Source organism: Olea europaea, chromosome 15 (genome assembly GCF_002742605.1).
Source record: "Olea europaea var. sylvestris chromosome 15, O_europaea_v1, whole genome shotgun sequence".
NCBI classification, from domain to species: Eukaryota; Viridiplantae; Streptophyta; class Magnoliopsida; order Lamiales; family Oleaceae; genus Olea; species Olea europaea.
This window is the reverse complement of record NC_036251.1, coordinates 18,324,012-18,337,933: the sequence shown is the minus strand read 5'-3', so window position 1 is coordinate 18,337,933 and position 13,922 is coordinate 18,324,012. Positions and strand designations below refer to the sequence as shown.

At 30.5% G+C, this 13,922-nt stretch overlaps 1 protein-coding gene across 1 annotated transcript; it reads right to left on the bottom strand.

The window, feature by feature from the left end:
- Positions 1 to 2,496: 2,496 nt before the first annotated feature.
- Positions 2,497 to 11,487, bottom strand: LOC111411331 (precursor of CEP9-like). Its single transcript, XM_023041872.1, has 2 exons — positions 11,157 to 11,487; positions 2,497 to 2,735 (listed from the first exon to the last, which is right to left on the bottom strand). Exons 1-2 carry the CDS (start codon positions 11,485 to 11,487, stop codon positions 2,497 to 2,499), a joined length of 570 nt encoding a protein of 189 aa, XP_022897640.1.
- Between the last annotated feature and the right edge of the window lie 2,435 nt (positions 11,488 to 13,922).

Below are 13,922 nucleotides of genomic sequence, written 5' to 3'. Positions count from 1 at the left end.
AACGTTAGCTAATCAACAATTCACTATATTATAAGAGAAAACTAGCTAATCATCATAAAAAGAGAGAATATTAGATGATGGCGTGCGAGGTTACACACACAGAGAAAAGGTGGTAGGTATATGGGCTATTCCCAATATTAGGGCTGGGCAAATCTCCCGAATCGAACCGATCCAACCGAACCCGATGGTTCTTGTCAAATTAAATACCCGAACGGGTATCTGAATTGAGAACCGGCGGGTACGGTTCGATTTTCAATTCTAGACCAAGAATCGAAGAAACGAAAAAGAACCGAATTTTTCTAATTTTTTTTTATATTGAGTAAATCAAATTATTTTAATTTTAATTTTTTCTAAACAAATTAACAATTTCTAAATCCAAATTTTTGGCCCAATAATTTGTTTCATTTCTAATTTTTTTAATTTTTTGCCCAATTACCCATTTTATTATTTCATTTCTTAACCCAACAAGATCTAATCCACTAAATAACCATAAACACCTACACTAAAGTGCATAACGTTGTCTCAACTCTTGCACTCACTCTCGTAGCCTTGCTAACATTCCAAAACTTATACAATCATCTGCCGATGCTGTGACCTCCGATCGAAACTGTGACCTCCGCTGACCAAAACTTTGACCATAGCGATCATTTGAACAAAGTAGTCTACTAGTCTCTGACATTTCAAAACCATTGAATGAATCATTAGTTGTATTTATATAATGTTGTTATAAATGTTAAAATTTTTAATCATAGTACAGAACCGAACCCGAACGGTTCTATAATTATATTTGGACTCGACGGTTCCATTTACTAGATACCCGAAAATTTTGGTTCGGTTCGGTTCCCTTTAGAACCAAACCGAATCGATCCGCGCCCACCCCTACCCAATATGTTAAAAGTGAAATCATCCTTTTCGAAACCTAGCTAGGGCAAGGTTGAAATTTGCCTCATTGGGAAACCCTTTTTTTAGGATTGTACTAAAAATATTCATGCCCCCCTCCATGTGAGTGGGTGTAATCTATTGTGTACACCATAAGGTGTACATATAGAATAATCCTTTCTACTTCTTTTGTATATAATTACTATTTTCTCCATGAATATCATGGTTCAAAATTTTAGTTTTCACAATGATTCCAATATGGCATATTCCAAGAATGCATTTTAGAGCCTACAAAGTGGATTAACTTGTGATGTGACGGACTCGGTGAAAAGGTCAAAGTTATGTTATGGTCAGCATTACATATAAAGCTTTTAGATTACCTTCAAAAAAGAAAAATCTTTCAGGTTGTCTTTTACTTGTACCGTATTCGATTGTTTATATTTTGTGGTTAACCAAATTTAGTTCTAGCCTTTTTCTTTTGGTTAAATTCAGCAGTTTTTCTTCAATGCTTTAAATAATTAAGATTAACAATTTTGGGGCTGAATATATGTCTCCGTCGAGAGTTGACTTTGACGCAAAATTAATGTTCGGTGATTTACAATTTCAGATTAGGTTCTTTCAGGAATTAGTTATACCATACAGGGTTTATATGCTTTGGTTTTCAATAAACTAGCACCCGTCATTCTCTTATTTATGTATTGGGGAACCACTTATGATTGAAAGTTAAAAGGATTCTCCGTAGTTGGAACCTATATATGCAAACATTTTCTTTCATATTTACATAAAGGAGTATCGTATATTACTTTGTTATATATTTCTCTTATCACAAGCTTATATTTTTATATTAATGACATATTTCTTTCTTTCTTTTTGTCTTCTTGAATTAAACAGTGGCATGTATTATTACAATAAATATAGATATGGTCTTTTTCAGGGGCATAGCCAGCTGGACAAAAAAAAAAATCTAATAGGTTAAACATAGCGAGAAAAAAAAAAAAAAAAAAAAAAAAAAANGAAAAAAAAAAAAAAAAAAAAAAAGAAAGAAAGAAAAAGGAAAAGAGTTCCATAGAACAAACGTTTTTTCCCTTAAAAAGAATTGGCCTTGAGGGGCAAGCCTGAGCTAAAGCGATCAGCCCTTTACTTTCCTTTTCTATTTTTCATTTTAAATTAAACAGTGGCATGTATTATTACAATAAATATAGGAAACAGTGTACATGTGAAGGGTAGCAAACCAGGGAGTACTAATATTGTCAAGATTTTTTTTTTCTTGTTTCTTTTTCTTTTGGTCACGGGATTATGCTTCTGCATGTTAACTAACGCAGTAACATGCAGGCAGAGTGCTTGTATGCATGAAAAGCTTGTAAACATGAGAGAGAGAGAGAGAGAGAGAGAGAGAGAGAGAGAGAGAGATTATTTGTAAAAGTTTTATTTATAGATAAATTGGCTATAACACGCTACATTATACATAAAAACAGATTCACCTGAAATGAAGCTGAGGGAACTATTTGAAAAGGAAATCGAAAATAATTAATGATATACGTGCACCTGCATCGGATGAAAATCCATAATATAAATTACAAGCGCTAATAAATCTACTTATACATAATACACGCATGTTTATGCATTTGGTCCAGTGGTCTTGTTTGCAAAAGAATGACCAATACCGGGACTGTGACCTGGTCCTATGGGTCGAAAGTCATCAGTCTTTCCTGCAACTTTGTCCTTTTGAGCTGGAAAAGAGTGCCCAATTCCAGGACTCTTTCCTGGTGATGTAGGTCGAAAATCATTTACACCCATTGCATCAGAACTGTCGATTTCATTTTTTTGATCAGTTGGTGGGGGAATGCGCTTTTGTCCTACAATTTGAGGGGAAGCATTAGCGGGAAGAATAGCTGGAAAATCGTGTTTTTCTTGTTTCTTAAATGATTTTAGTTGCCTTGCTTCGGTAAGTGAAATTTGAAGGCAGGAAAAACCCGCAAGAAGGAACAGAAGTAAAGGGATATTTTGTATGTAGGCCATGAAAGGGAAGATGGATATGCAAATGTAGTTATTTGCTGCTTTAATAAGTGTGTGTTTTAGAAGCGGGACATATATTTGTTGTTTTAGAGCTGAATATTTCGATTTCAGAATTGCCTTGGTATTTATAGCCTTGAGGTATCGCATCATGTCAACATTGAAAGTCCTTAGTGAAAATAATAATGGCAATAATAAAAATTCCATAGTGTGGTGCTTTTTCTTTGGACGGTTCATATTAATTGCTTAAACTATTTTAACTCTGTGTGATAGGGATTAAAATTCAAATTTCAATCCAAGTCAAAGATAATAATTAATTTTAACCACAACTACATATTTTGTAAGATTCACAATTTTTTAACTACACATTTCATATTTAAGAGTAAAACGATAATGATAGGTGGGATGATACGTCCATTGTCATAGTTCTCATCAATCTCTAAAAAATGTGTATTGATCAACTCACATGGGACTTGTTATGCACCTAAATGATGGTTCAGCATGTTCACAACTCATACAACAAAATTCAATTTCTAATATGAAGTCTCTTTGTAGAATACATGACTAGCAATTGTTATATGCTCCCTTGTCTGCTCTTAGAGCATATATGATGCATTCTTTGATTATAATTTAGGTGGCATACTATTTGAAAGACGATCTAATAAAATGACAAGTACAAAATTAGTCTTCTATTGGTCCTCCCTGTTACTTTAGCAAAACCCTTTATGCAAAACCTAATATTATTCTCTAGGTGTCTTATTTTTATAATAAAAATAGAATCACATCTAAAGGTACATAGAAAATATAATTTTGTCGAATTAATTTGTCTAACATAACTTTTGAATTTAGATGAAACTCTAAATAAATATACTTAGAAATCAGTGGATAGCTTTGTTTCCTAATTGTAAAACATCTTGAGAAGTGTTAATTTATAAATTAAACAAAATCATATTTATTGTTTTTTAAATTAACGAGTCACTTTATATTGGAATTTCAGAAAAATACATATTTAGCATGCTGCATGTCATGTTGAATAAGATTGCATTTAACCTTAAATAACATCCATTCCAATTTGCTTCCTAATCACTTCCTATCATTCAATTCATTATAAAAATCACGTCACATACGAGTCTCCCGAGTGATGTTACTAAGTTTTTATATATAAAATGAGAATTTTAACTCAAGCACAAATGCGGTCTTAATTTTTACGATAACCATATCATACTATAGATTGTTGCATGCACGAATTAAGAAGTGGCATCTTAGCTATATATGTCCCTGATTAATGAAGATCAAACTCCACAGTCTAGTCTTGAATTTAGTGCTTGTTTGGAATAACTTAAAAATGTGCTAAAAAATTAAGGTTAAAATCAACAATTAATTTTAACCACACAATTCATGAGATCTAAAATTTATATCACCAACATATTTCATAAACTTTTATCAATCTCCACTAATTTTTTTATCAAAATCATTACCAAACAATCCCTTATCAGAATGGAGAAGGGTCCTGAATTCAAGATTTACTATCTTCCACTTTTAGGAAGTTTCACAAGTCCGTAGTTTTTTAAAAGTAGATTAATAAATAAATAAATTTCTATATCATCCGTTATCCAACACACCAAAAGTCAAACTCATTTCTGTAAATACTATACACCACCAGAAATGCATTTCACATGAAGATCTTGAACTGTTTCTTGTGTTGTAATCACAAAGTGTCGTTTTCTATTAATGGAAACAAAAGTTACCTTAGGAACTTTGTTTTTCTATACATACAAAAAAATTATCTAGCATTTTTGCCAAAAAGATTAAATAAAAAATTGAATGGTCAAAAAATAAATTATTTTTGTAAATTGAATTATTTTATCATCATCTTGTAATTCTAAAATAAAAGAATTATAAAAATAATTGACAAATTTGTTCGCACCACAAGTTGATGAATGTGGACAGTTTTGGGGAATCGATTAAATGTTAGTTAATTCCCAGCCCGTCGTACCTCGCAGCACATTCTTCAAGAATTAAACCATTCTCTTCAAAGAATCCACTGAGACTGTTATGATTAGATTCAGATTATTAGGCGATTATATCAAACAAAAATAATAGAAAATATAGTACTGAAAGTTAAATAAACACAAGAATTTTCGCCCTAATGCAATAAGTTTAGAGCAAGACTCTTAATTCCCTTTTGAGCTTTCGTCATCGAAAAAAATCAAGTCAGCTGAAGATAGAACACGATTTCCTTAATTAAATCCAATCGTCAACAATCTAGTCAGCAATAACATCATCCTGGTCACGATCAACAATTGTGCCACATTTTCAACAGAGACATTTGGTATATCCGACAAACTTAGCCGATTCTATCTATAGGGCCGAAAAAAATTATTATATTTTTGTAAGTAATTTATTAAAAAAAGAGAGCGAACTGAAAAATCGATTTATTTATCTTTATTGTAATAACACCGCTTCTACGGGAAAAAAGGAATATCAATACTAAAACTAAAGGATTCCCCCTTTTCCGAAAAAGCTTCTTTTTTCTTTTTTTTTCCCCTCGATTGACACCAGCCAATATCCGTTGAATTATAACCAACCACCCAGCGTGCAACCCAGCATTAGCAAGCCCATGCCTCTGGCATTGGCAGTTCCTCCCATGCCGAATGTTAGGTTGGATCGTTCTTGACTTTTTCTCTCTCTTTTTTTGGGCTTACTCTTCATTTTCTCTTATTTTCTCTTTTATCATTTCTGTCATTTCTTTTATTTGTTAGTGACCTTTTAGCTTTTATTTTACTTTCGCTCCTTGTCTACTTATCCTCAATTCTTCTATTGATTTTGTATCTTTTTTATTTATTTTATTTTCGTTGTAGCAAAATAGGATTCTGCTTGATTGGATTCACTCGACAGAATCCTATCAAAATAGGCTTAGAAACAGAACTTCATCTCCAAATTCTACTCTCTGCAAATTCTCTAGTTTATATTTACGGTTTTGACAATACTGAAATGTATGCTTTTTCTTTTATTTTTATATCCTCTCACTACTAAAAAACATGACTTTAGGTACGAATTTTCCATTCCTGAAATCACGATATTCATTGTTATTATTCTTTACTAATGGAATATTAGCAACCACAAATCCATTTTTAATTTGAGGGTCGATAATAGTTACCAACGGATTGTGCTGTAAGTAAAAGTAAACCATTTACCAACGAATTTACTGTTGGTAAAGAGTAAAACTTTTACCAACGAAATTTTCGTTGGTAAAAATCTAACAATTACCAACCAACTTTTCGTTAGTAAATGTCTACTATTATAATTGGTAAAAGTCAGTGTTGTAAATAGCTGCATAGGTGTGAGGTGTGAAAAAATTATTTATTTATTTTTTATTGTTGTTATTATTATTTATTTAATAAATATAATTTTTTAACTTTTGGCTAACTGAGTTGAAAGACCTAAAAATTTGTTTAACCACTTATTAAACCACAAATTTATAGATGGCAACTCCAAAAATTTTATTGTGAACTTCGGATGTGGGATAAGAATTCCGTTGAAAATAATTAATATTAGCAACGGCAATTCCGTTGGTAATATGAACTACTCTTTACTCACAGAAAATTCGTAAGTGAAAGATTGATACAATTTGTAGAAAATAGTTGAATTTCATCATCTATGAAAATGCTGTAGGTAAATAGTACGTATATTAAACAATAACGTTAGGCATGGAATATTCGTTAATAAAGAGCTACAACTTTCACGAACAGAAATTTCGTTAATGATTTTCGTAGTTAAAAATCTAATACTTTTACCAACGGATACAATATCCGTTGGTGAAAAGCTAATTTTTAGTAGTGTCTTTTATATTTTTTTGGTATTTTAAATTTTCCTTGTTTTTCAATTTTCGTATGAAAGTATAAAATAGGTCAAATATGGAATTTTGTAACATGGAAAACTCTTAAACCATTATCACAAACACATTGGTGATAGTTTAAAAATGATAAAGTAATGAGATTTCAAGTGCCATAAAAATCGCTTTATAACACTTAGTGGAACACATATGATGACCCTATGGTATTTAGAAATGCTAAAAAATTGATCCAACGCGTTGGTGATAGTTTAAGAGTGTTAAAGAAATAAGATTCAAGCGCCATAAATAAAAATCGCTTTAGAACACTTGGTGGAACATATATGATGACACTAGAGTATTTAGAGATGTTAAAAATTTATCTTCTAACAATATGGATTTTGAGTTTTTGTTATAGTTATTTGGTACAATAGATTATCTGCTATTAATAGTGTAAGCAAAATGTTATAAAGTGAGAATATGTCTATTAATGTTGTTATTAGTCATTTGAAAGCACTTATTTCATTTTTTGAAGCATACATAAAAATTGTATGTGAATCTAAACATAATTACTTGTAAAAAAATTGTTGCCCAAATGGAAGTTGAACATATATTTATGACATGTGAATTATTTATAGAAAGGAGCACCTTGATGAAAATATTAATGATGAGAGTAGAAGAATGTTTTAGAGTTGTAAAAAAAGGTTATACCCTAACCTTAAGGGTCCCCCACTACCCCTGCCCTGGAGTATCGTGAGGGAGGTAAATCGCAGGTTATGCCTTCAAGAGTACAGGGTGGAAGGCTGCTTGAACACTTGCACTTACCCAAGAGTCAAATTCATATTTCAGGATTCGAACCCTTGACGCAGCAGCCTCAAGCAAAGCTGTATTTCTCCACCCTCCCCTTTTACCACTTGGAGATGTGCCCTGGGGGCTGTTTTAGAGTTGTATGTCTTACATATAGTTGATCAAGCTCTTTTTACTTAAATTAATGTTAAAATAATTTCAAAAATATGAAAATAATTTTAGATTTTTGTTTGATTTAAAAGAATTACAGACTGAAGATAATAATCATTTGAAATGTTAGTGTACAAGCTTGAAAAGTTTTCAAAGCACAACATGTATTTTGATTTTGATGTGCAAAAATTATTATATTTGTTGATTGTTAGGAATCGTTCTTTAAACAAGATCAAATAGTAATTGAAGTATTAGAATATCTAAAATAATGGAATGTTATTTTTTAAATGTGTGGAGATGTGCCCTGGGGGCTGTTTTAGAGTTGTATGTCTTACATATAGTTGATCAAGCTCTTTTTACTTAAATTAATGTTAAAATAATTTCAAAAATATGAAAATAATTTTAGATTTTTGTTTGATTTAAAAGAATTACAGACTGAAGATAATAATCATTTGAAATGTTATTGTACAAGCTTGAAAAGTTTTCAAAGCACAACATGTATTTTGATTTTGATGTGCAAAAATTATTATATTTGTTGATTGTTATGAATCGTTCTTTAAACAAGATCAAATAGTAATTGAAGTATTAGAATATCTAAAATAATGGAATGTTATTTTTTAAATGTGTGGATTGTTTCTAGAATATTATTGATTATATCAGTTATATAATTATATTTATTGTGCTTTTCGAATTTGAATTTGACAGAATCTTACTTTTGGTGAACAATGTCATTAGAGAGGTTGAATGGATTGCTCATGGTGTATGTTATAAACAGTTCTAAAACAGATTGCCTTTAATATTATAATTTTGTTTTTCTATAAAAATATAAAATAAAATTAGAGAGTAAATTTAATTTAGACATTTGAAAATTTTGGATTCTTATTTTTATAACTTTGCATATTTTCATTTAATAAAAATTTATTTTTATTATTATATTTTAAAATATTTTATAGATACTATATTTGAAGTTGGCTTAACAACATCGACCCAGTGGACAAGATTCTTTAAGATTCTCCCTTTTGTGGCTGATTTATATATTCCAATTGCCAGTCAAACGGAATGAATCCACCCAGAAAGAGATGACTTATAGTAAAATCTTAATTTGACTTGCATATACTGAAATGGCACTGCTTTAAGTCAAGCCCTAATCATGAAACCTATGTTTAACATAAATGGGCATGTGACTCTTGGCCTGTTCAGTAAAAACAATAAAGGAAGAAAAAAATTGCTTTATTTGTTGGTTCATAGTGCCCAGAGCTTTGAAACAGGCTGTTTACAAAAACAAAATTTAAACATACGATTAACGTTGAGTTAAATACAAGAATTAGTCACTAAACTTTCTCATTGTTATTGAGTTTTAAAATTTTTTCGAGTTATATCAAACTTTTTAAAATATTTTTCTCATGTCATTGAAATTTTAGCTTTTCGATTTATCGCTAAACCCCTTTTTTTTTACTCCTTTGAAACTTTATTGATAAACCCTCACATATGGCAAAGGAACACCGTGATACTCAAAATTACAATACAACCAACAATTAAAACCAACTAGAATATGAAAGAAGGAGTGCCAATACTATCGAGTCTAATGCAACCAGAAGAACGCCTGAAAAAAACTATCACTAGAATTAAAAAAAGTCGAGGTACCATCAAAACGTTAACTAAATGACCTTTCACTATATTATGGGAGAAAAAAAATTATTCTTCATAAAAGGAGAGAATCTTAGCTGGTGGCGTGCGCAGTTATACACACATAAGTAAAGAGAAATGTCGAATTATCTTTAAAATAATAATAATAATAATAATAATAATAATAATAATAATAAATAAATAAATAATACCTTAGATGGGGCAAGGCTGCAATTTGCATCTTTGGGATTTTTTTTTATTTTTTTAACTTTTGCTCATTCTACTTTACTCTAATCTTTTGTCTTCTTAATTATGCTCATGTTTGGTATGAATTAAAATTAGATTTTTAGCAAATCTTGATAGGAGTTGATGAAATGTGTTATTAGAAAATTGTCAAAGTTGATGAAATGTGTTATTTGATAATTGTCAAACTATAAAATATGTGACTAAAATTAATTGTTAACTTTGAATTAAATTAAAATTTTAATTTTAATTTATACCAAACATGAACTATATATAAAAAAATTAAGAACACATATTTCACTATTTTCTCCATAAATACCATGGTCGTTTTGACAATGATTCGAATTTGGCATATTCCACCAATGCTTTTAGAGCCTTAAAGTGGATTTTCACTTTTAAAAGTAGGATATGTGAGATGTGATGGACTCTTGAAAGAGGTCTAAATATAAAGTCATCATTATAAATAAATCTTTTTGGTTACATTTTAAAAATCATTCAGGTTGCTTTTTAGTTGTACAGTGTCTGTGTTGTGTGGTTAACCAAAATTTTAATCTAGCCTTTATCTTTTGGTTATATTCAGCCGTTTTTTCTTTAATGTTTTAAATAATGAATATAAAATTATCAATATTGGAGCTGAAATGTCTACGATCAAGATGAGAGTTAACTTTTAACCCAAAATTAATGTTTGGTGATTTACAATTTTAGAGTAGGTTCTTTTATACGCTCTCTGTATTTTCTTCTAGTATTTTGTTTTCAATAAACTAGCACATGTCATTTAACTAGTATTACAAAAAGCAAATCTTGGTAACTAATAATGATATAACTTTTGAATGGCATGACTCTTTACATAAAGGATTGTCATATATTTACCTTGTTATGGGGTTGACTTGCATGACAAAGTTTTTGATAAAAGTTAAACAAATTTTAAAGCTGATGAGATTTGTGGTTAAAAAGTTGATAAAATTATACGCCCTATTAAATGTGTGGTTAAAAATAGATTAGCTAAGACTCAAAAATATGGTCTTTTCCCTTTTTTCTTTTCTTTTTTTTTTTTTTTTTAAGAAAAAAATTAAACAGTGGCATGTATATAAAAATTTACATAAACATAGTCACACTTATGAAGGGCAGCAAACCAGGGAGTACAATAATATTGTTGTGATTCATTAACAGTGATTTATTTTCTGCTCTTTTCTCTCTCTCTCTCTCTCTTTTCTTTTGGTCACAGGATTATGCTTCTGCGTGTTATATTAACTAACAGAATAACATGCAGACAGAAATGAATATGCTTCTATGCATGAGAAGCTTGTAAACATAATGTGTGTATTTGTGCGTGTAGAGAGAGAGAGAGACTATTTATAAAAGTTTTATTTATGGATAAATTGGCTATAACACGGGTTCTACATTATACATTATACATCAAACACATTAACCTGAAATAAAGCTCTGTAAACTATTTGAAAGAAATATCGAAATAATTAATTATAAACGCGCACCTGCATCTGATGAAAATCCATAATATAAATTACAAGCGATAATACTTGTCCATAATACATGCATGTTTATGCATTTGGTCCAGTTGTCTTGTTTGCAAAAGAATGACCAATACCGGGACTGTGACCTGGTCCTGTGGGTCGAAAGACATCAGTGTTTCCTGCAACGTTGTCCTTTTGGGCTAGAAAAGAGTGCCCAATTCCAGGACTCTTTCCTGGTGATGTAGGTTGAAAATCATTTACACCCATTGCATGAGAATTGTCGATTTCATGTTTTTGATTAGTTGGTGGGGGAATGCGCTTTTGTCCTACAATTTGAAGGGAAGCATTTGCAGGAAGGATAGCTGAAAAATCGTGTTTTTCTTGTTTCTTAAATCGTTTAAGTTGCCTTGCTTCGCTAAGTGAAATTTGAAGGCAGGAAAAACCAGCAAGAAGGAACAGAAACATAGAGATATTTTGTATGTAGGCCATGAAAGGAAAGTGGATACGCAAATGTAGTTCTTTGCTGCTTTAATATGTGCGTGCTTTAGAAGAGGAGATATATTTGTTGTTTTGGAGCTGAATATTTCGAATTCAGAATCGTCTAGGTATTTATAGCCTTGGGGTATCACATCATGTCGTTAGTGAAATTAATAATAATTATAATAAAATTCCATAATGTGGTACTTTTTCTTTGGATGGTTCATATTAATTTCTTAAACCATTTAATTTATATTCGAATTGATGCAGTGCTCATCTCTTCATGTTAGGATCTTTTGGTTTAACTTGTTTCTTCTTGAATGCCCGTTGAACGATACGATAAGCTAATTCAATGTTATTCATGAGAACGAATCTTTCTCGAGCAGTTAGTTTCACATGATTAATATATGGTCATAAATTTTGACTTATTAATATGAGAAGTGATACATATGCATAATTGTTTACATAATGGTATACGTAATTACACGTGATACTGGATCCAATTATTAATTCAAATCTCACACATGCACATCAATAATCGGATGATTGCCACATCACATTATGGACACCATTATGTGTAATAATTATGTACAAATAGAAATTTTCTATTAATATTTCACTCGGGAGTGAGATAAATATGGTTTTTACATGAGAGTAAGCTGATGGTAGGTGGGATGGTAATCTCTAAGAAAATGTATATGGGTAAACTTCGGTGGAACTTATTATAGACCTAAATAAAGGTTCCACGTGTTCACAACCTATGCAACCAAAGTCAATGTCTAACATGAGGTCACTTTTCAGAATGCATGACTAATATCCATTATTAGCTCCTTATTTGATTCTTACGGCATCTCCAGTACAACCTATGGATTACAATTTAGATGGCATGCGAGATAAATGACTTTTGATGTACGTGACACTTATGTCTATAAAAACATACATAAGTTTAAAATTGGTCTCCAACTGGTCGTATTTATGACCTGAAGTGTCTTTTTTTTTTAAATAAAGATAAAATAGTACTTGAATTTGTATAGAGAATATAATTTTTGTCAAGTTAGCACGTCTAATAGAATTTCTAAATCCAGATTAAACTAAACAATGTCCGTTTGTTCGTTTGTCACATCAACTTGATAGAGTTTTTGTTAGATTGCATTGAAGATTTATTTAATTTTTATTTTATTTTTTTTAAAAAACACTCTATTTTCTTTGTATGGTAATTTCTTTTAGCAATCCACGGAAGCGTAGGAGATGCTCTCACCTTGATGATTGGCTAGTATACTCACAAAGAGATGTATCTAATGCTTAGCCCATGTATGGGCTCCATTATTTTCAAAATATATTTTTTCAAACTCATTTTCAACTATCCATTCTTTCATGAAATAATATTATTCATAAGCCCAAAACTTTTCCTTATCTTTTAACCATACATTCTTTAAAAAATCAATATCCTAAATACATTTTCTCCCAAAATCACATTCAAATGGAGCCCAAACATGGACTCAGTCAAATTATTATGTAAGATTTTGTGTCTTAATACATCAATTTGCTTAGCTGTTTATTTACTTTCATGCTCTCTCCCCACTCACTCAATAATTTATTTATTTATTTATTTATTTTTTTTTTTAGGCTTCAAACTCCCCTACCTCACCCCCAAAACATAGTGCATCTGGACTAAAAGAGGTTATCGTCCATGAAGATGACATAGTTGAGGACCAAGTTACCATCGACTGTATGCTTTGCTGTTCACATGCTGCATGGGTGGTAATTATTCATTATTTTTGGCAAATTAAATTTCTTGCACTATAAACAACGAAATTAACGAGCATAGGTGGCTTCCCATTTAATTATGTCTACTTATAATTAATGTGGATGCCTCATATTTCAAACACTTTCGGTAAACAATTCGAAGTGAAAGACAATCTGTCCGGGGTTTAAGTTTTGTTTAATAAATGGTATGACTGCTGAATTATTTTGTGAGAATATTCCACTAATTTACAATCATGATAAAATGTATTTAGTGAGAATGTTTCTCTAATTTACAATTATGATAAAAAAAAAAAAAAAAAAGCAATGTTATTTATAATCGCCCACTGCAATACTCGACCTATGCAGCATCCTACATGGCTATTTGTGATTTGGTACATTAATGTGTTAGTTTTTTTTTTTTTTTTTTTTTTTTTGTGGCATCCTACATGACAATTTGTGATTTGGTACATTAATGTGTTAGGTTTTTTTTTTTTTTTTATCATGCATTAAATTACTAACCATCGCATAGCGACAATAGTAATGAACGACTACAAATAATATTATTAATGATAAATGGTATTTTTTGCAGTACCAATAAATTTCTGCTTCCATACAGAGTATAAAAATAAATAATCTTGCTGCTTTGAGAAGAAATGAAAAAGGTAGTATTCATTAAT